This window comes from Sylvia atricapilla, chromosome 3 (assembly GCF_009819655.1).
Source record: "Sylvia atricapilla isolate bSylAtr1 chromosome 3, bSylAtr1.pri, whole genome shotgun sequence".
In the NCBI taxonomy this organism is placed as follows: Eukaryota; Metazoa; Chordata; class Aves; order Passeriformes; family Sylviidae; genus Sylvia; species Sylvia atricapilla.
The window spans coordinates 58,523,363-58,546,444 of record NC_089142.1 but is presented as its reverse complement, the minus strand read 5'-3'; the positions used below and the strand labels follow the sequence as shown (position 1 = coordinate 58,546,444).

The 23,082-nt window shown below is 40.8% G+C and overlaps 1 protein-coding gene across 2 annotated transcripts; it reads right to left on the bottom strand.

Annotated features, from left to right (window-relative positions):
• Positions 1-2,439: 2,439 nt before the first annotated feature.
• VIP (vasoactive intestinal peptide) lies at positions 2,440-9,247 on the bottom strand. Of its 2 annotated transcripts, XM_066315496.1 has the most exons (7): positions 9,170-9,247; positions 8,600-8,721; positions 6,968-7,108; positions 6,482-6,586; positions 4,852-4,971; positions 4,149-4,257; positions 2,440-2,611 (listed from the first exon to the last, which is right to left on the bottom strand). In XM_066315496.1, the coding sequence occupies exons 2-7, from the start codon at positions 8,710-8,712 to the stop codon at positions 2,603-2,605; spliced, it is 597 nt and encodes a 198-aa protein (XP_066171593.1). In that variant the 5' UTR covers positions 8,713-8,721; positions 9,170-9,247; the 3' UTR covers positions 2,440-2,602. The 2 variants fall into 2 exon arrangements, with proteins under 2 accessions (XP_066171593.1, XP_066171592.1); XM_066315495.1 differs by lacking the exon at positions 6,482-6,586.
• Between the last annotated feature and the right edge of the window lie 13,835 nt (positions 9,248-23,082).

Here is a 23,082-nt window from a genome sequence, read left to right as displayed (position 1 = left end):
AAAACAAAACCCAATTAGTTCTATCCTGTGAGACCATAGTTATTCCTACCATGTGTTAGAAGTGAAATTCTGAAGAAACATGGTGAGACCTTTCTTTATATATACCTCAATAAACCATCACAGTTTTATTTCTTCCTCCCTGTCAGTACTGCTCCTCTGAATCTCCAGGGCATTTTTTCCCCTCCTAGCAGTTCTCCTGACACTCCCTTTGGGGCTGATTTACTCATTCTCCTAATAATGCAGTGTTTTGATTCCACTCTTAAGACATTTTGCAGATGGGCTTTAAGATTGGTGGGATGTATCAAATCATTGACAGGATGAAAACTTGTGTCATTCAGTGAAATGCTACAATTTCTCTTCAATTTTATCATTTAACCTTACCATGACCACTTGCCCAGTGGGCTGCAGGTGAACAGTGTTACCTCTTCCTCAATTAACTCCTCTCACTGTATTAATTGGGTTTTAAATTTCCTTGGGAAAGTCAAAGGTTGCTATAACAAGTTAGAAGTCATCCTTTAACACAAATACTAAGTCAAAGACACTTACAGAAGTAAGCTAGTGCCTCTCCTGTCAGTGCTAGGTTTTGCTACACTGTACACAAAATTTAGCATGACTATCACTATTTGCTAACCCTCAGGGGAAGCTACCAAGGTATTCTGAATTACAATGTGTGTGTGTATGTGTGTGTGTGTGTGTATAAAATTTCCTAGTAAGTGTCTCTGATTTTTTCTCCATATTAATGTGACAGAGAAAATATAGGGTCCAAATTCGGCAGTTTTTTATGGAGAACAAAATATCAGGAATATCAGGAAGATAATACATTAGAAAGAAAAATATTATTTCTGGAATTGTGTAGTCCAGAATTCGATTACTCCAATTTTTGATACTTTAAATTGAGCAAATGACAAATATTTAAAAAAAACCTCTATGTATAAAGACCATATGCAGCTTTGCGTCTGGTTGGGTTTTTTCACTTATTTTTTAATGATTACATCTCACAGAAATACTAACATAGTTCAAACTACAGAGAGGACAATTTCTAAGAAAGCAATATAGCATCAATCTGTTAGTATCCTTCAAGTATTTACAAAAATGTTTTTACTTTCAGATGTTCATAATATGATAGGAATTGGGGGTGGAAAATCACTTTTCAAGAGAAGACTTCAAGATTACGTCTTTTGTGAAAATATAACTTTTGTGAACCACTCACTGGCTTAGGCTAAAATAGATTCTGTCAAGGCTAGATAGAAATAGCAATATTAGCACCTGATCTGTGAAAGCTGGTTTTCTTTTGACATGCAGTTGCCAATATTCAAAAAAAAATTGCAAATCGGAGGGCTACATATTTATGAGAACTAGTCTCCATAAATCTCAGATTTTATCATTTTAGAAGTTCCTTTCTAAATGAGAACAGTAAATTTGTAAGTGAAACTTGCAAATCAGTTTTATCACTGTCTATGTGTGCATATGTATGATTTATAAATATACTTGAAATTCCAAACTGAGCTTGTAAGTAGGTCTGATTAAGTTTTTCTACTTTCTGCATCAGTGCTGTGAATCAAACAGCTGCAAATTTTCAGTTCTATGGTCATCTACAATAGAAAGCTAGAGAAAAGGGACTGGAGGTTTATTTACTCGTCTTTCTAAAATAGTATAGCATAAATTAGTTAAAAATATTATCTTCTCCTATTACCTTAGTACAGACAGCACTTACTGGGACCTCTGCTGTTCCAGGTAATTGTAGCACTGATTCAAACCAGTAATAACTTGCCATGATAATAAAATGATTTATTGTCTGCATATTCTGTAAATTACATTCATTCTGAAAAAATAGTAAACTGTCTTCAGGTCTATTTTATATATAAGCAATAGTTTCATCATCAAAGCTACAGACAAATAAATGTAAAATAACTGATGACTTTAGGCATCAAACAAGTCAAAAGACTGCATTCTTTTAGTGCTTTGTCAGCTCCAGAGCATCTGAAACACAACTGAAATAAAGGAGACATTTCTGGTCTTAATATAATTTATACATTGTGAAATATTAAAAATGTGAACCAGAAGTAAAGATACTGCTGGAGGTCAAAAAATTCTTAATTCTTATTCATTTTTTCTAATTGCTTGGTAAACTGCTAGAAAATAACCTTCAGAGATCTTCGTAAAGCAGTTTTACACACTTTGGACATTCTTCTCTCATGTTACATGTTCTTTATGAGGCTATCTAGAAATGTTTCCTTATTATTACACATGTTTGTCTGAAGTTGTAAAACACCTAAAATAAGCCAATTAATTAGTCATGATGGCCTCTTTTCAGCTGCACACTCATTTTTAAATGAATTTATTGAAGTAAAGGATTTACAGCATATGGACTCACAGACTTCTCATGAGTTAAACTGGCATCCATATGTACAGCTTTCAGTAGAGAACTCCAGAGTAATATTTACAATGTAAATATCAACTTTTATTACGTAAGAAACAAATATATCACAACTTTCACTTCACAACATATTTGTTCTGGTTTGATGACTAAAGTCATCTCCTTGAAATACTATGTGGAACTCAAAAATAGCTTGTTCTTGTCATAGACTTTACCAGGTGTCCTTCAGGGGTCCTGAAAAGCAAAGGAGAGATGTGCTTTAGAAGTAATTTTTGCAATCAGCTGCATCATGAGGTGTATGAGGGCAGACAGCAGGCAATGAGTAACACTTGATATAAAACAATTGCTGTGCTTGGGACTGACAAGCTGAGATGTGGCTGCTCACAGGAGTTTGGTGGGCATTACAGTCAGAAAAGACCATGGGAGGAGAAAAGAATGGTTGAAGGACTAGAGAAAAATGTTACTGCAGATTAGCCTACAGCATGGAACTGCTCACTTGGAAAAAAAAAATGTGTATCCTTGAAATGGAGACACAAATTCAAGTTGCTCATTCCACATTACATTAACAACTGGGCACTGCAATAAAACGACAAGTAACAGTCAATGCTGATTCACCTAGAGGCAGATCTGCCTCATCAGTAGAGTCAATAAAAATGGAAAGGAATGAAAATATTTCCAGGAGGACATCTGCAACCTGCTGCACCACTACTCTTTCTTCCTTCGTTAATGCCAGAACTCTGAGAAGGTGCAGAATCCAAGAGCAGATATTTTTTTAATTAATCTTGTCTGGAAGGAACATTTCTTTCTAGAATCATGTCGCTTACAAACTATTTCATTCCTCAATGCACAAGCAGTTTATGTCCTTCCTGACCTCTGGGAACTTTAGAGGAAGTGCCACATTTATGGAAAGGAAAGGAACATTTTCTCATTTCATTTCAGTCTTGAAAGGAAATAATGTCTTTTTGGGAGAAGAGGGATGGGCGATTGAGGATAACAGAAGAAAAGACATTTCTCCAAATTTTATCTTGAAGAATAACCTTTTAATCATTTTTCTGAGACACAGGTGAACACCAAAAACTATCCTATCATCAATTTCATAATACACTTTCAACTATGTCAAGCCAAATTCGCTTCTACCTTACCCTTTTCAATTTTATGTTCCTGCAAGTGCTGATGTAGAAGGGTTTACATTTACAACCAAAGGAAAAATAATTGTGAATGACTTTAGAAAAAATAGTAGTAGCTAAATGAAAACCAGTAACTGCAAGATTTGAATATCAAGTACTTTCCTAATGCATAAGGTTCATCTTGCTGATGCTCTTAGTTCTAGGGGCAACTCCTTTCTAATGAAAAAGATGTTAAACAAAATCTTCAGCATTTTTTTAATTAAAAGAAACATTCTCCAGTTTGTTCTCTGAAGAAATAATGATCTTTATAATTAAAAATGAGTCATTTCTGGTTTTATGCTGCAGTGCACACTGGTTGAAACACCCAAGTGAGTTAGGTGCGTTATGAACAGTGCCATTTAATTAGGATTTTTCAACAGCAGCAATCATGGGTTAAGTTAAAGCTTATTATTAAAATTATTATTTTATTTAGATACAATCTTTGTAGAAACGTAACTGTTTCTGTAACTCGTGACTGTAGCTGCTCATGGAATATGACTCCCTTTCCTAGATTATTCTGACTTTCTGATAGGCCACACTTCACATACAATTAATCTCATTTTATGGGTCAACAGATAGCAAGACAAAAGATAATCTTGGCATACCAGTGGGAGGTGGCTCAGCAGCTCATCTACAGAATCGTAGTTTTCTGAAAAGGACGGTTCAAGAAGTTCTGCTTCATCTCGAAGTTTAGCAGGATTTAGCTCTTCCTGGCTGTTGTGGGTCAGAAACAAGTTTTATTGCTCTCAGAAGAAAAAGCAAAGAAAGCAAAGCCTTCTTCTAACTGTAGCTCCTTCAAATTTTCTTATACTTAAACCAAACTGCTACATATGAAATAGCATATTTAATGAAAAATGAGACATGATATTTAAAAACAGTTGTCTAAATTAGTGAATATACAAATGGAATACAAGGTCTATAAAGTGTATGCTGGCACGTCTCACATAAACTGATTAGGACATACAGTCCTTCAGGGATTTTCAAATTCTCATTTCATGTGTTTACAGAGAGGAAGTTTTTTAACATATTTCTTTATAAAATTGTTATTCATGTCCCACAGCTCTGTGGGATTTTTCCTTAAGAAGATTTTTTTCTAAATAAAAACAATTTAAGAATCTGTCAGAAGATTTTTAAAATTGCCAGGTGCCATCTCCACTTTATTCTTCTATTCTAATCTGATTGTAGTGTCTGTTCCAGTCGGAAAAAAATTTTTGCTTGTTCTCTCTGTATACACACATGGATGTAAGCCCTTTCTGTCTTAATGCCATAGAAGTAAGGAAAGGATACATATATGCTTTCTTGTAGTACCTTCTTTTTCCAGTTAAAACTGAGTTTAAGTATTTCTTCACAGCCATCTGCTTTCGAAAGCGGCTGTAGTTGTCAGTGAAGACAGCATCAGAGTGGCGTTTGACAGGACTGTCCTGGGAGCTGGCAATACAACAATTACAAAGGAAAACTTAAGAGATTGTATCTGTTTAAAAGAAAATGCCATTAAATGAGTGAAATAAGCTTTATTGATTAGCCTAATAAAATAAAATTTTCACTTCAGCATTGATTTCCATATATGACTTGGGATCTTTCTTCTGCTGAAAAGGTCACTGCTTCCACTGCTTATTATGTATTTTAATAACAAGGATCAAACTCCAAAGATTATTATTCAGCCTTTTGGGGCACACCTTCCACTGTTAGTCTTCTCAGTTTTGTCATGGCCTATGCAATTAAAATATATAGTCAATAATTTCTAGAGTCCTTGTACCAAGAGTTCTGCAAGATCAAGTGGTTAAGTATGGATTTCATTACTGTCTCCTGCCTGTTCTCATACCCCAGGTTGCACCTTTTAATAAACAGATTTTATTCTAATTTCTATAATTTTCTATCTAATTTTTATATAATTTGAATATATTTCAGTACAATGTCAAGGTGCAACCTGGTTTAGGTTGCAATAAGTTCCTAAAGGACTCACCACTGTTCATATTGAACACAGTGGAGTTGGAGTCTGCCACAGAGGAAAGTTAGAGCGCAGCATCACATAAGTAGCTATAAATGCTTGGTCTAAGGTTTCAGAAGACAAAACACACCTTGTGAAAGCCAGACCTGGAGACCTTTTCTTCATGCACAATCTTGGGAAATGTCAAGGTGTTCTATTTTAAATAGTCTGTGTTAGTTTACAACATATGAGAAACTGGAACTGTATGTTCTGGAACAAAGGCAGCACTGACATAAACAGAGGACCTAATTTTTACTCAGCTTTTAAGCATATGAAGTAGGCACTCAGTGGTATTGTCACAGTGGCTCACAGTTCCTGCTTATGGATTTGAAACCACAGAGAGTATACAGTGATCCTACCCAGCACCCTGTGTCCTTTAGTTTATTAACGTATTGGTCTGGAAGTTGCATCCAGACCCCTAGTCTATGAATTTGCCTCATTCATTTTTTAATTCTTCTAAAATACAGATCTCATAAACATCTGTAAATATGTTCTAAAGCAGAAAAAACCCACACCTTTACATTTTAAGTATAAAGCAATCCGGTTTTGATTTCATTTGTTTCCGTGTTGTTAAGTACTGAGTAATAAATCACTTTGTATTTACTTTTTGCCACTCATCCACCAAGCTAGTAAAAACACTACCAAAAATGAGAATTAACAATTTGGCATGATAGTCATTATAATATTTCCAGTACACATTTTCCACGCTTTGTGCAGTGTCTGCTGCTCTACCTCTCACCACTGTGTCAGGAATAAATAGTAACATATTCATTTAGTAATATCACTAAACACTTATTTATATAGGATTTTCAGCTCCCCCTTAATTATATAGCCTTCTCTTTCAGTATCTCTAAATCAGAAAAAGGAGAACTTGGATACAGTAGGGTAAAAAAAAATGCCAATAAAGCCAACTAGGAAAAGAAAATCTACCTAATGTAAGTGTCACCTCACCTAACTCGTTTTCTAATAAGCGAATGCAGATATCTCTTCACAGCAAGTTTAGCCAAAAGATGGCTGTAGACACTGTTGAAAATTCCATCAGCATTCCTTGCATTTCTGAAATGGACAATAAATAAACTCTACAATACAGCCTGGGTTCATGGAATTTTGATGTTAATTTTGTAGACATACTGCTTTCCTTATTTTAAGTATTGTACATCTTAAAGGGAACTAATTTCATATAATAACTTCCAGATTTTCACAATATACTTTTTACTCCTTCCTGGAAAGTGAATGCATTCATCATGCCAGAATGGCAATACAATCAACATTTCTGCTGACATCCTTACTGCTACCACTATTCAAGCAGCGGCTGTGGGATTTTCTTCTGTAATGGAGTCTTTCTTTGCTAATTCTCAGTTTGAAAACGTGAATGAGTTTTTGGCAGAAATCAAGTAGTCTATCATCTTTTGTATTTATGACAATAAATAAACTCACCTATCAATAATTCTGGACAGATCAAAATAGAATTTCTCATTTTCAGGTAGTGTGTTCTGCAAAATATCTGATTCTGACTTTAATGACCCACGGGCTTGGTCAGGTTCACTGGCTCCAGCAATTGGCATTCTGTTTCCCAATCTGTTGGAGAAAGAAACCATGTAAAGTACAGCTAGCTAAGGACATGCAACACTTCACTAAAGTTAACATTCTGGTTTGTGTCGAATGCACATCTACCTACTTTAATCGGCAAGGAAATTAAAAGAAATCTGGATAATTCAAAAATCACTTTCAGGTAAAATCCATGCTTAATTTTAGATTAATTGACATAACAGATCTTTCTCTCAAATTCACATTTTTCTAGATAAACTTTGTCGCTGATTGCAATTTATTCCAGCGTATAATGTATGACAGTCACAGCACAAGTGACAACCATGAAGCTTTTCCTATAACAACTGTATTTTGTATAAATGAGGGATGAAATTAACAGCCTCTAGCCAAGCAAAGTGAAAACTGTTCCTGTGACATACTTACCTCCTAGTTAAGATATAAGATGTGCATTGAAATGCAAAATGAAACAGTTCTTAGGCCTTCTCCAAAGTAAGCAAATACACCAAGAACTTCAAACTAAATAAAAAGTGCAGTCATATATCTCTACATGTTTTTATCCTCTCGTGTTAGAAGCTAAAAAAATCTTCACATTTAATCTCTTATAGTGTATCATGGCCATTGCTCTGTATAAACTGATGTACAGTTACTTCACGTTTTCATAAACTGCGGTTCCTTATGAAGTGTCACATTTTATCAAGGGCAGTCTGACTGCATAGCAGTAGTTTGGCACCATTCTTTCTGACTACTCTGATATTCTCTGGCAGACAAGAGGCTCCCATCGTTGTAGTGCGATCCCTGCCTGTGATGGCATGCAAAAATCACATACTAACACGAAGATAGACTTATGCTCTTGTAATTTTAAAGTCACTATTAGCACTATTTATATTTCTGATTCATGTAACTCTTCTGTCTGGTAAAAAAAACGGTGCAAAGTTGCTGTGTAAGATGAACCGGCTCAATCACACCTTTTGGAAGTCAATCACTGCGCTTTTTTGCTTGTTTTTCCTTGGTCGTCCTACACTCGATGTTCCTCTTACCTAAATGCAAACCGTACCATCTGATTTAATTTAGCTGGACCACTAACAGCACCTTCAACAAGCCGAAGCATGCAGAGGTACAGAACCCACCCTCCGCTCCGTCCCCAGGGACCAGTCCGCGTCCCGGGGCTCACCGTGCCCCACACCCCGTCCGCCCCCCGCACACCCCGCGGTCACCGCCGCCCAGCCCGTGGGGCAGCGCTGCGGCGGCCGCCTCGGGAGGTGAGTGCGTGTCCCCGGGGCTTTACAGGCTGGGCTCGGCGGGCACCGGCCGGGACCGCAGCCCCGCCGCGGGACCCCGCGCACCCGCCCGACGCCGGGCAAACACCCGACGGGAAGCGCAGCACTGCGCGCTCCTTGGGAGGGCGCAGCGGAGGACCGGCGCTTCTCAGAGCCCCTTCGGCCACCGGCCGGGGCTGGGCAGGCCCCTGCGGGCGGAGGGGCAGGCGCGGGGCTCGGAGCGCGGAGCGGAGCGCGGCCTTACCGCGGGACGGGAGGGAAGGCGGCGCCCCGCGGGGGCAGCGCCCGCGCCCGCCAGCAGAGGGCGCTGAGGAGGGCGAGGGCGAGGAGGAGCGGGGAGGCGCCGCGGTGCTCCATGGCCGCCACCTGCGGAGGGAAGAGCGCAGCCGTCACCCTCCGACCCGGCCCGCCCGCACCCGCCGGCCCCGCGCCGGGACACCGGGGCTTCGCCTCGGGCCGCCGACAGACTGCCCCGGCCCCGCTCCCAGCCCCGGTCCCCGTCCCGAAAGACGCCGCCGGCCAGCAGGGTCGCGATGGCGGGGGAGCTGCCGGCGGTCAGGGAGGGCTGGCAGCCCCGAAGGCGACCCCCGGCCCGCAGCGAGGGGCAGCGCTGCCCGGGGCTCGGCGACGTAAGCGGTAAGGGAGGGTCCCGCCCCGGCTGCCCTGGGCGTTCAGAACCTCTCCCCGCTCCCCGACGGCCGGGATGTCTTCCCTGCAGGTCCGCGAGGGGAGAAGAGGAACGAGGGTACGGGACGGGCTCATCCTTCCTCATCCGCTGGGAAGTTGCCGCCGTGGCAGGGAGAAAGTTACTCACGGAGCCGCGAGTCCGTCGGTGGGTCTGGCTGGGCGGGTGCGGAGCGGAGCGGTGCTGGGGCAGTGCGCCCTGCTCCGCTGCGCGGCTGCCGGGGCGGCGGCAGAGGGTGAGGAGGAGGATGAAGAGGAGGGCTCCGTCTCGCCGCACGCTCTGAGCTGCCCGCCGCGCCACCGCGTTTTATAGCGTTTACACGTTTCTGCTTCCGAAGAAGCAATCACGTTACTGGAGAGACGTCACCCTTCCCAAGGGGACGGTCGCTTTGTTCAGGACAGTCAGAGACTTATATTTAACACATGAGCAGTCGCGTACCTCTTCCCCCTTCCCCTCCCCCCCTCGGCCATTATTTGATTTATGTTAATGACATAGTTTTGGAGGAGCGGAGCCCCGTCGGAGGGGTGATTTCTCCTCTCCAGGCGGGAGAGCAGGCGGCCGTCGGGGTCTGCAGCGACACGCCACACCGCGCATCCCTGCCCGCACCCGGGACAGCCGGAGCGAAGAGGGCTGCACTCTCCGGGGCCCTCCGCTCCCTCCCCGCACACTCCCCCAGGCCCCGTGGTTCCCTGAGGAGCCCCTTTCGCGCCGTGGGGTTGCTCCTTTCCCCAGCTCTCCGGCAGTGTTTCCGTGCTAAGCTGGGCCCGCTCCGTCCCTGCCACATGCAAGTTCCCTGACGGAGGTTCCCGCCCGAGGTGCGCTGGAACTTGGTCTGAAAACCAGAATTTTCCTACGGGTTTTAGTTTGATTTTAGCAAGTGCCGGGGTGTTTTCTACTCTTCGCTATTTTGTTTAAGCTGCGTGCGTGTTCGTGGAGCACGGATTAACCCCCACATCCCAGCGCCGCTTGGCGCAGCCAGGCACGGCGGGCGCTGGTGACGGTCCCGCGGATCCCGGCGCCGGCACGGGAGCGCGGCTGGAGCGTATGTTAAACCCCCCAGAGCAGGAGGGGCATCAGCTCTTCCTTCTAAGGTGTCTTAAGCCCAAACCTCGGGAATGCCACAGACAGGGAGAATCAGGTTCAAGCCTTTGGCTTTTCTCCTTCGAATTTTCCCTGCCTCAGGGAGATCTGTGGTCAGGCGAGAAAGAAACGCGGGGAAGTGGGCGTGGGACCCGCGGGCGGGCCGGCAGGACAGCGCTGCTCCAGCAAGCACCTTTCAGTGTCCCACAGTGTCTTTTCGGTGCCTGCCCTGAAATGTTTGCCAAACAATCGCGGAAGAATTTCAGCTGTAAAGGTCATTATCCTCTTTTTTTTTCCTCCCCCTCTTTTTTTTTTTTCCCCCTTTAGCTTTTGTGCCTCTAATCCTCCTACTCACTCAGTAACGATTGTACAAAATCCATACAGACGATTTCACCATTTCTTCTTACTTCTAATAAGTTTTTCTGTTTCATGTTTCACTAAAGGTTAGGCAGGCTCGATGCCGAAGATTCTGCGATGCTTAATCACATTTTCTAATTCAGTTACATAAAGAATAAGTGAATTAGATTAAAAATGCCTGGAAATTTGTTTCTCGGATGACAGCTGTGACTAAAACCAGAGTTCCTGCAGTAGTCTAATTTCAGGAAATTTTCCCCTTGTTACTACATAACTAGGGGTCGAAGGAGCTATTCTGCTCCGGAATGGCGGGATGAGCATCAATGGCACCATATTCCCCTCACCTCAGAAATATCCCGGTTCGGTCGTGCCGTGTGCACGACCTGGGGAAGTGCAGTGGGCTTCACTCAACTACTTGCAAGAAGAGAGAGGAAGGAGAAAGCCATCTCCTGGGTGGCGTAGGGACGCGTGGCTGGAGCGCTGCGAAGTCTGCGGTTGCCCAGTCTCCTGGCCTGGAGCGGCGAGCGGCGAGGGGAGGCGACACTCGGGACCCCGCTGCCGGGGCGGGTTGGAGGGGACGCGGCTGCCCGCGCTCCCGCTCCTCAGCCCCAGTTCCCAGCCTCCCTCCTCCTCCTCAGTGCCGCTCCCGCCGAGGGCGCCGCTGCGGGAAAAGCCAAAGGCTGCTGGCAGCAGGAAGCGGAGAAGAAACAAGTTTCCTTCTAGCGCTAGCAAGGCTGAGTTAGCGCAGCCTGTAGAGGGGGTCTCGCAGGAGTCCTGCGGACTGCGGTCCCTGGGAGGGAGGAGGGGAGCAGCCAATTCAGTCTCAGGGATATGCGAAAAACAAGCATGGGAGGCTGCGTGCTCTGAGGAGATGTATGTAGACTAAAAATTGGAGAGTCACTGACAAATCAGGGCTTTCTTGCCAGGCTCCACCATTTGGTGCTGTGATGTACCGCACTGCACCCTTTCATACCTTACCTGGTGAGTCTGGTTTGCTGTAACTTTGTTCCCCTTCTTTGCAGGTAGTACACTAGGTTGGACAACGTGCTGTCAGGCCTGCTAAAGTGGCCTCAGAACCTCTCTAGGGATGACAGTATTGATAAACCTCTCCAGAGCTCCCTTAACGATTCGAGAAATCTGTAGTGCATCTAATCTTCAATACCATCTATTTTCCATATTCTATAGACAAGAAACTGAGTCATAGGGTGATGAAGTGGTTCCTCTTGTTTACTCAGGAGGTCTCCAGTGGAGCTTTGAATTGACCCCAAATGCCCCAGACACTCTTCAGCTGCACTAACAATTGCCTGCATTTCCCTTCAGCATCCTGTTTTGAGCCACCATCTCCTCCTCTTGAAGACAAACTGAAGAAGAGATGCCACCTCCCCCTTTCCCCTTAGTGCTTCCTCACATTTCTCGAGAGGATTTTCATTGAAGGAGATTGGTTTGGGATGACTGACAAGTGTTTGGGATGGCAATCCAAGTTCTATCTTTTCCAATTTTTCCCCCTGAAGCTGAAGAATACACTACTGCTTCCACATTTGAATAAGTTTTGATAAGAGTAAGCCATTGAAAGAAAAATAATCCTTTATAAAGAAACAGATGGAGAAAAGACCCTTTTCCACTGATGTCCTAAGTGAGTCCTCTAAGATCTAGGCAGACGAACCCTTTTTGGATGGTAGCTTCCACTGTTTTGTACTGGCAAAAACTGTGCCCTTTCAGAAAAGTATCACTTGGGAGAAAATAATGCTTGTGAGCTTCTCCAGGATAATAATTAAACACAGGCAACTCCTGGGAAATCAAATATTTTTTAGTGTTTTTCACAGGAATCCTGATGCATAGCACCATCACATTTACCGAACCTTTTATCTTTATTTTATGTGTCATCAAATATCTTTTGGTTACTCACCATTTTTGCTTCAATTTCTTCTTTAATGTTCCATTTAATAAAAAAGAAAAAAAAATCAAAAAAGTTACAATTATAAAGTTGTAATATGTAAGAGTGATTGAAAAGACAAGATGGACCAAAGAGCAGAAGTTTTCTGAAAGTTTGTTTTACCATTTGTATACAAACTTGTGCAATGTATATAGATCAAGTATTACCTAAAATAGCTAAATCATCTGGAGTAAGAAATTTGGGAGGTCTAAGGTTTATTAGTTAGATTTGCATACTATTTTTAGCATGTAAAACTGTTCTGAAATTGATGTGCCAAAAATCTCTTAAAGCTAAATCATGAGATGAGAGAAATCTGCTTAGGTCCATGAAGGACCTGCTTAGCATTTACCAAATTTATCATGTAATTGTATTTTAAAAAGAGAATTACATCAGAAATAGAATTAACATTTTGTTTGGCCAAAAAAGAAAGATAAAAATACTAAGAGACTTGTTTTAGGACTTTCATATTCTATCAGAAAAGGAAACTTCTACTGACTCATGAGCTCTCTCTTACGACTCATCGGGTTAGCAGAATGTCCCCTGTGCATTACAGCTCATGTTGCTGTGGATGAGTTCAGAAACTCTGCCTTTGATCCCATAGCCATAGCACATTGATCCATGAGTTTTTAGAGCTTATAGAGCAGATTGATGGTGTACTACTATCCAGCAGCTAACAGAACAGCTTTTTCAAATTTTACAAAAGAGATAACAGATGAAAATTCAAGAAACTGTGTGTGAAGAATAAGAAATGCAGCTAAAAATTGGTAAACTGACCTGCCCTTCTCTAATCCTATAATGGCATGATTGGCATATTCTCCAATATCTGTTTTCAGCATCATGTTGCACTGCTGGATCCCACTCTTCCATAAATATTCATATTCCTCAATATCACCTGGTTTGAAAAAATGGATAAAATGCTGAAATGAAAATGTGGAAGCTTTTTCCAGATTCACTTTCTTAGCAGCTGTGTCTGAATGCCTTTTTCAGAGAAAAAGGAGAAAACCATCAGTTTGTTCTTTTAGGTGAGTTCTATTATGGAAGTACAACCCACATTCTATCATACCTTTAGCCTGAGTGAGTTCTGCAGACTCAGAAATATGATGGCAAACAGAATAAAACACAGACAAATATTTTAAAATTAAAACCTCATGAGCTACCTTCTGCAGCAGAAACATTCAGGAGAATAGTGCTTGTCTCCTCAGATCCCAGGCTGTGGAAGGGTCACACAGATGGAACAGGGGAGCCTTAATTTCTTCTCCCACCCTTTTTGAGTCCTGCCACTGTCAAAAGTGTGGGTCCTCAGAGCAGCATTATCAACTGATGCAAACTCCTGCAATGTGTAAATTGTATTAACAAATATGATACTGTTTATACCACTTGAACAAGTTCCTCCTGTTCCAGGTGGTACCTTTGCATTATTAATCTGTGTGGGTTAAAATTTTTCAACACCAGTTTTCAAAAGCACTGGAATGTTTGGATTGTGCCCATGACTCCCAAACAGACTTCCACTGCTTGCATTCCTATGTCTGGGTATGTCACCAGCATCCATGTCACAGACCTGCTCGATTAAAACTTCTGAGTATATGCAATGATGAGCAAAAGACATGCAAGAGAGCTGCTGACTCTTGTGATACTTCCAAGGGTCTTTCCCCCTTTCCTGGGATGCTACCTGGAAATACTCCTAATGCTTCTAGTAGAGTTCTGTGTTTTCATACCCAAAATGCAATTTCAGCTTCTCTTAAAGACTCCAAAGCCATTTGGGATAGATATTTTGTTCTCCATATGCTTACGTTGTCTGCTTCATGTCCATCTGGTTCATAATCAGCTGTCCTAGAAGTGTCAATTCAAATTCCTTCTCATTCTTTAGCATGGGTGTGATGTTTTTGCCATCCCCCTCTCACTATCAGACACATGTATTCTACACTCATACCTCAGGAGGATCTGTGACTACACAAGCTTTAACAGGAGCTTTAATATATCTGGGTTTTGTTCAAAGCAATTTCCTTCTAATGTTTCACCTGACTTGTTTAAAGGATTCCATTTACCTTAAAGCCCAGAAAACCACATGGTAATCCAAAGTTTGTCAGGAAGCAAGGTAATTTCTGATTTGGTTGTCTTGTATTCTTTGTTTTGAACAAGCCCTTTGAAATATGTCCTATTTTTACCAGCACAGTTATAATCTTCAAACTTCAGCAAAGGATCAGATGATTCTTTCATCACCAAGTATGTTTGGAGCTCCCTCTCCTGCAGCTCCTCCAACCCAATCCTCTTCTCTGCATAACCTCTGTATATGACAAGAATGTGTATTTTAGATATCATAACATTCAGTCTGAATTTCCCATTCATTTTCACCCTCTTTTCTTCATGGTTTTGGAAATACAAAATTGCATTTTGTATGGTGAACCTTTGAAAAATCACTTTATTTTTTTATGATGTTCTTACATGTGTAAGCTAATATCTGTAAGCTAATATCTAATTGTCTAAACAGATACTAAGAACAATCTTTCAAACCCATGTCCCTGCATTTTCCCCATGTTCTGAGGCTGTCATCTGTCCTATAAAATGGGACCTCATGGAAGTCCTTTTGTCTCTACCTGCACAGAAGGAATGCAGAACAGAAATAACCTCCAAAATCCATTTGGGTTATCTGTTTGAAGTAAAACCCATAAACAGTGCCACAGTGGAGTTCAAAATTTAGCTGTCTGAGACCAAACCTGCCTAGGGTGCCTGATCTCACTGTGATTCACTATTGACACTCTCCTTATGTAGTCTGCAAGTTTGGGATCTCGAGGATTCCAAATTTCCTTGGGAAACTAACGATCCCAAATGACTAGGAGTGCATCTGCAAATACAGGCAAGCTGCTGGAAGTCTCTGCCTCCTTACCTAATTCCTATACTGCAAAAGAACCCATGAAGTATGAGTGAATTTAGTCCATTTACACATTTGTAGCCATATGATAGGAATCTTTCATGGGTTGTAAATCTAACATCTGTGCTGAAAACACTGGTATATTTCCCCAATTTTGCATAGATCCTTTTTCCTGTGTATAATACAAGATGCTGGTTCTGGGCTGTGTGGCCAAATTCTTTTTGTCTTCCCCACTGAATACTGCCACTATTGCACTGTCTGGAAGCTTGTGAGAGCAGACATACCAGCTCAGGATATAAAAAAAACCACGTCAGTCGGGCTGGAAGGCTCATCTTAAGATGCTAATTATGCCAGGATAACTTTATCCCTTGAACTGACCTAATCATCACAAGTTCTTTATTTACCAAGCTGAAAAAAGAAACCATCTAAAAGCTAGAGCAGAAACAAGCTAAAAATGCTTCAGTCTCAAGCAATTACCACTATTGTCTTCATGGAAAAAGAGCTGAGAAAGGTTTTCTAAAACTGTCCATGTGTATAAAGGGCATAGTGTAACGTGCTGTCTCTTAGCACTACTCTAAACCTAATGTGCATTATTATGGCTGTGGAAATCTGTATTCGCATTTCGTTGCCACATAGAAGCCATACAGAAGAAAGTATCAACTTGTTAGTTTATCATCCTTAATAAATGATATAATTTGAACTCGATTGGTTTTGAAAGAATTTCTGTAGTCTTCATGGACAAGAGAGATACAGTTCCAACTTAATTTATCATTTAGTTCAACTCCATGGGTCACCCGAACAAACAATAACTGCTACATCTTGTTTAATTGGCTTCCTGGCCAATACATCAATGGCTAATTACCCTTTCTATCTTACATGAAGCATTAAGAGTGTTCCAGTAAACATAGCATCACAGTCGATATATTCCCCTTTATTAAGTCCATGTGAATAGATCCAGTAATAATAAGTTTCTAAGAGATTTTGGGAAATGACCGTTATCTCAAAGACAAAAGACATTAATAGGCAGAGCAACACCTCTGATAGTCATCCTGTGTGCTGTCATCATGTATGTGTACAATTTTATTCTCAGTTTGTTTGCATTTTTGAATGTGACAAGTGAATTAAAGTGATTTCTGCAGAAATAAGTGAAACATTCAGCACCAGAATCAGTGCTATTGAACATCAATATTAAAATGTTGCTAATTGTTGGACTTAAGCCATGGACCTTAGCACCTTGAAATTTGCTAAACTTTCTGCTCAAATTGTACTAAAACATGAATTCATAAATTTTTAATGTAGATTTGAATCTTGCTCCTGGTGACTCTGTGTCAATCATGTGGTTACATCAATAGCTCCACAGTAAAAAATAATTGTATAACTATTTTCCAGCCTGTAACTACAGGATTTTCAAGTATTATTTCATATAGTAGATCATTATTCTGTACACTTCCATCAGTCCAAGTCACAGGTAATTTTTTTGGTCTGGTCGGAGATATTATCTAGTTTAATAGAAAAATTTTCCATAGATGTGAAATCACACAATGTCACAATAGAGAATTATATCATACACACACACAACACCAGGTGTGAAAAGGAAAGAAAAGGTCATCTCTTGCAGGTATTCTTCCTGGTTTATTTTCAGAGATGCTCTCAGGTTGTTTCTAGTAGCTTCAGTTTGGAAAGAGTGGGGATGATCTTTCAGAATGGTTAGAAAATCATCCAGGCAGGGCTTCTTTGTCTCTTGACATTACTCAATAACCGTTGTAATTTTGAACATTGTGTTCAAAGACCTTTGGAGTGAAATGGTAGCAGAACAATTGGCTCAAGGAGGTTTACCCTTTTCTTAGATCTTGAAGAAAATATGTTGAATAGAATAGCTTGCTTTTTAAGACAAAATGTAGTTTAAACTGAAGCTGAATCCACAGTCATGTCTTAGCCTCTATTCCCTTATGCACACTGCTCCATCCAGAATTTTATGGCTCAGAAAGCTCATCCTCAGCACAACTTGTGGTTTACGTGTCTGTGACTGCACAAGGTCAAGGATCAACTTCTCCCAAGCAGAAACCAGGGCTGCATCTCCCAACTTGACTACCAGCAGCTGGCTAGGAAAAACTTAATGATTGTCAGCTTGGAAGCTGAAAAGCATAGTAATGTGCAGTGTAGTCATATTTTGGCTGCCTACTATGTACACTGCCCAGTAAATAACTGTGCTTACTAATAAAGTTGCATACAATTCATGCAGAATTTGTGCACGCAGTAAAAGATAGCCAAATAAAATTGTCCTAATAGATAAAAGGTTACAGGGTCACTCAGAAATGCACATCATGTTCAAATTTAAGGGAATGAAAATAAGCCAGAAACTGTAGTCATTAAAAAAATTCCAGACACCTTTTTGCCTTGTCCTCCAGAAAGCTCCAGACAAAGCTGAACCCAAAGAGACATCTCTCAGAATCTATCAGAATAATGCATTTTGTCAATTCCTCATGCTGTCTAGAGGCAGTAAAGATTAAAAACAATCTTTTCACAAGCCTCTTAGAGATCGTCCTGCTGGGGACAGTTTGTCTTCCAACAGTCTTGATTACAAGCAGGATCATTGTAATGTTTGCCTCAAAAGTCAGAGGAGAGACTGGCTGTCTGACGCTAGAACTGTCTTTTCTCTTCTGTGCTTTCCAAAGCCACCTCTAAAATGCGCTTCCAGAAGTGATCTTTATCAGTGAGACTCTAGAAAAACTTCTCTTTAGTCTTTCTTGCTGTCATCCAATTTCGTAGGCACATCATCTGGAGAGATGAGATAATGCAAAAACCTCTGTCGAGCAACAGAACTACCAAGACTCAAAGCAAGCTGTAATTCAGAGGTTCCTAACCCTGCTCTCGTATCAAATAATAGAAAGGAATAGCCAATCATTGAGTCACTATGTCCTGCATTTTCAGCCTCGCATGTGTCTGCATAAGGGTGTAAGGTTCACCCCTATATCCCTACAGAACATTTTACGTGCTCAGAGGGAGACTGGGCAGGTGAGGTGAGCAAAATAGTCATGTGTTCTCATAGGGAAGAAACTTTCAAGAAAGAGAAATCACTTGACAGATGAAAATTCTGTTCCTAAATTAGTATCAAACTAGTTCTTAAACTGGAATGATGTGCTTTTAATCAGAAATTCTATTCTGATTCAACGGAGTTATTAAATATATGAGTAATCTCACTGCAGCCAATAATAGAGCAATATAGGTTAAACTACCAGCAGTCAGCCAAAGCATTTAGAAGGTTAAGAGTAGATTGTGAACAAGTTTTTTCTGGGTTGGGCTTGTGCAGCAAGGCCCTCAGTTGTGTGCCTAGCATATTGTATTTTCAAACCCTTAAGTACAGCAATATATAATACAGTATATTTCTTACTTTCTTTTGGTTCACTGTTGTGGTTTAACCCATCCAGCGACCAAGGCCCACTCAGTCCCTTACTCACTCCTGCAGCAGCAGGATCAGGGAGAAAATCTGAAGGGTAAAAGGTAGAAAACTCATGGGTTGAGGTAAAAAACAGTCCAATAGGGAAAGCAGGAACTGCATACACAAGCAAAGCACAGCAGGGAATTAATCCACTGCTTCCCATGGGCAGGCAGGTGTCCAGGAGAGCAGGGCCTCATCACAGATAAAAGTTACTTGGGAAGACAGACCATCACTCCAAACATCCTCCTTTCCTCCTTCTTTCCCCCACTTCTGAGCATGATGTAATGTGATCTGGAATTACCCAGACTGGGGTCTTCCAATGCTTCTTGGGTCATTTGGGGTCACCTGTCCCTGTTGTGTCTCCTCCCAACCTCCCGTGTACCCCCAACTTCCCTTGCCATGTGGCAGTAGGAAAAGGGGAAAAGGCCTTTGCTCTGTTTAAGCCCTGCTCAGTAGTAACAAAAATATCTCTGTTTTATCAACCTTGTGGTCAGCACAAATCTAAAAATATCCCCGTGCTCCCGTACTAGCACTGTGAAGACAATTAACCAATACCAGCAAAAACCAGCACAACTGTTTTGTTGTACTGTTAAATAAACAGTTAGCCTTGAAACTTTTTGATTGCTAGTGACTCAGATTTTGAGTGCAAGCACAATAAGACTGTCTGAAACATTCTTGGTTTATTTTTAAGTCTTTGTGATGCCCAGCACTGGAAGCAGCTTTTAAATCATCTAGCTATTTAATGTCTTACAGGTGCTTTGAATGAAGCAGGAACATCTATTAGTAGGCCTGTGAACTGAGAAAATGCACTCAAAGGTATGTGATGACATGTAGCCTTCAGTACCTTTAAAACCTCTGTAAGAAGGCATGCAGATGCATGTGCTTTGTTATGGATCAGGGAATGATCAGGAAAGACCATTTCAGGCATCTTTCAGGAACACTGTCAGGACATCAAACACACTCACGCTTCCCCTATTTGTGAAGTCATGGTAAATCTGCCATTCTCCAGTGCATTTGGATTACTTGAATCCTGTCAATCTACACTGAGCTTTCACCGTGTCCTTTTTTTCTCTCCTATAAATTTTTGGTTTCATTGGGAATATCTCTGCCCTAGAGCAGGTTCCATGTATTGGTGAAAGAGATAAAAATTTGAAAATGCTTGACTTTGGTGTCTCAGAGACAGTTTAATTTTTTAATACATTTCAAACATGGTTTCATGATGTGGAAACATATTTAATGTTCAGTTTCCTTGTCAGAAGTGATTCAATGCCTAGAAGCATTTAGAAGCCTTGAAAGATTTAATTTAATGTATATAAAAGTACTCAAAAAATGTAGTCTTGTGCATGCAGGAATTTTTATGGAAATTTTATATTACCCAAAATGATCCAAAAATATCTATGTCATGAATTAGTGCATTGTGGATTTAGGAGAATTTTGCAAGGCAAATAATTTTTTTTTGCTAAATGTTGTCTGCCACTTAGTACTGACCAAAAGGTGTCTGTATCTTTTCCATGACATTTATCCAAGGGATTAGGGGGAAAAAAAAAAAAAAAAAAAAAAGGAGGAGGGGAAAGATCAGTGCTTTGATGCAAACTAGTGCTAGAGAGCTTATCACACACAAACCAATCAATTCCTCAAAGTGATTTTCTGTATAAGAAAGTTCTGGCAGAACAACAAAAGAAGGGAGAGAGTGAAGATTTGTATATTTTTATCATCATGCTTATCCACAGATAGAGCTTACTGTGGAACTAAATGGAGAAGCACTAAAGGAAAAAAGAAAATCTTCAATCTTTCCAGAAAAGGTTTAAAGGGAATTCTTCCCTCCTATATAAAAAAAAAAAAAAAAAAAACACCCAACTTTAAATGATTACCAGGATGTGCAATACAGGAACAGAGCATGGGCAGAAAATGGGACTCCTGCTTGCCTCTCCATGTGTTCAAGCCCTAGACTGATCGGTCTAGGGGATTCATCCCATTTCAGTGTGCAACTAATCATCAGCAACTTCTACATACATGTCAAAGAAATGCATATCACTGCCAGGTGTGATTTGTGCTCATCTTAGGTTGGAACAAGAGAGCAGCATCATCCTTCCTGTGTCCACATCAACATGCTGCTATAAAATAAAGTGGATTGATAAGGATAAAGGTCCAACATGAACTAGATAGGAATAATTTTGCATTACAGTGCCTTTCCATACTGTTCCTAGTCATAAGCACATCAGACAGTTATGTCCTAAATCAGCAAATCCAATTTCCTGCTATCTCAGTCCCATCACTATGCGTAATCCCTTTCATGATTAAGCTACTCTTGTTTAAAAGAACTCCTTGCTCTAAAATAGGGCAACTGCTCCTTCACAGCCCTCAGCACACAATCACTTGATTCTGCTGCTAAATAGATGAAAACATGTCTCTGATGCAGAATGTCTCCGGGAATGCAGACAGGAAACATGTTCACTGAAATAGCTCCTCAGTCCAGTCCATGCCCATCAGGCATTGCCACAGTCATGCATTCGTGTCGTGTCGTCAGAAACCTGATGGAAGCCAAAAACTTCCACAGAAGTCAAAAGCAGGAGCAAGACTCGCAAACCAGGCTCCTCCTAAATTGTTTCCTTTACCTGCAAACTGTTCGAGGGCAAAGTGCCGAATAATGCACTGACCCCGCCTGGCACAGTGAGGCCAGAGATCCTTAGTGGAGTCACTGAAGTTGCTGCTGCTTACAGTGTGAGGCACTTTGTATCTTTGTGTGCTTCAAAAAGAGCTGCTGCCAGCAGAAGTTCACCTATTGAGTGCTGCAGTAGTTTTCTCAGAACTGTCTAGTCCAGCTGGTTGAAAAATACTGAATCAATTGTAGCCAATATTATTATTAGACTGAATAAGAGATTAGGATCTTGTCATCCTGTTTGGCGTTCAGAAAGGTAAATATCCAAACAAAGTCATACGGGAACTCCAAATACTCAATCCCTTTATTAACTCAGTTTTATGAAGATACAGGTAATTTCCTTGAGTTTTAAGACTTTGTAAGTTTAGTTCCTAAAATACTGTTCTCAGTATTTTGAAGTTATATCAACGCCTTTTTTTTATAGTCTGCTCTGGACGTGGCAGAGGTAAATTTCCAATTAGTTGTGGTTTTGTTTTCGGGTTTTTTTGGTTTGTTTTTTTTTTTTTTTTTTTTTTTTTTTTTTTTGTGTGTGTGTGTGTGTGTGGTGTGTGTGTGCAGAAGCTGTACTTCATCATAGACATCACCTAATTTTATCGAATGCTTATAGGTCAGGGATCTGGCATGGGTCATTTCACCTCTGAGAGGACATTTCCTAGTGAGCATAGTTTTCAGTTTATCCTTAAGAATGGATGTTGAGATGATTGAAAAGCTTTATGATAAATTACAAGTGAACTTTAAAAATGTGATTTGGCAAAAATACTGCATGTTCAGTGTGTTACAGTATGGTAGTCAGTAGCTGTCTGAAGAAGTAATCAGCACCTCTTCAGTGGGGAAAGGTCAAGGAATATAGCATGAACTACTTTTGTAAAAGATGGAACATAAATATTATCTGACAAAGAGATGTCAAGTTTTGCCTTCTGTATGAACCCATAACTGGAGTGACTCTTTTTGGGGACATGGACAATAACGGGATAGCATTTCTCTTCATGAAGAGGAGAAGTAGTTCTGCTTACTCAGCACACGGTGTCAGGATATCTGGATGTTGATCAAAATTCTGTCTATCAGTCCCTATGTGATTCTGGGAGCACCATTTTAATTGTATTAAATGCAAAATAATTGTGAAGTTCAAGTCATGCTTGTGAATGCTCTGAAATCTTGAAATCTTCAGTAACACACTGCTTAAATTCAGCTCTTCTTTCTAGTATTTTGAATTGAAATAAAAGATGATTTCTTTAAGCAAATATAATCTTTTTCCATATCAAAGACACAATGATTCCTGAATCCCAGTGTTAATTTGGGTGTTGGTCCTGTGCAGGGTGCTTTGGTCCTAATGAAATAAAATGTGCATGAGTCCATTTAAGCATGAACCTTATAGTGATTGCACTTTTGCTTAAAGCAAGCATTTGCTCAAACACGATGTGAATTGAAGCTGAAATACTTAAAAACCAGTGGATTTATTACCTGTAAACAGTGTTATTTGTGAGAGACCTTCTCACTTGCAATCCTTTGAAGCTATTCTCGTAGGGCAAATTCTGATCTTCAAATAACATCTTCAGTTTTGGGGTGTTTCCCCACAGAAGCAAAAGAAGGTGGGAGCCCTCATTCACATTTCTAACTGTATCAGCTTGCTTAATTAAAGATAATACTCTTCCCTTTAAAGATCTTTCATGCAAACAACTGTATTCATCATTAAGAAAAAACATGAGTG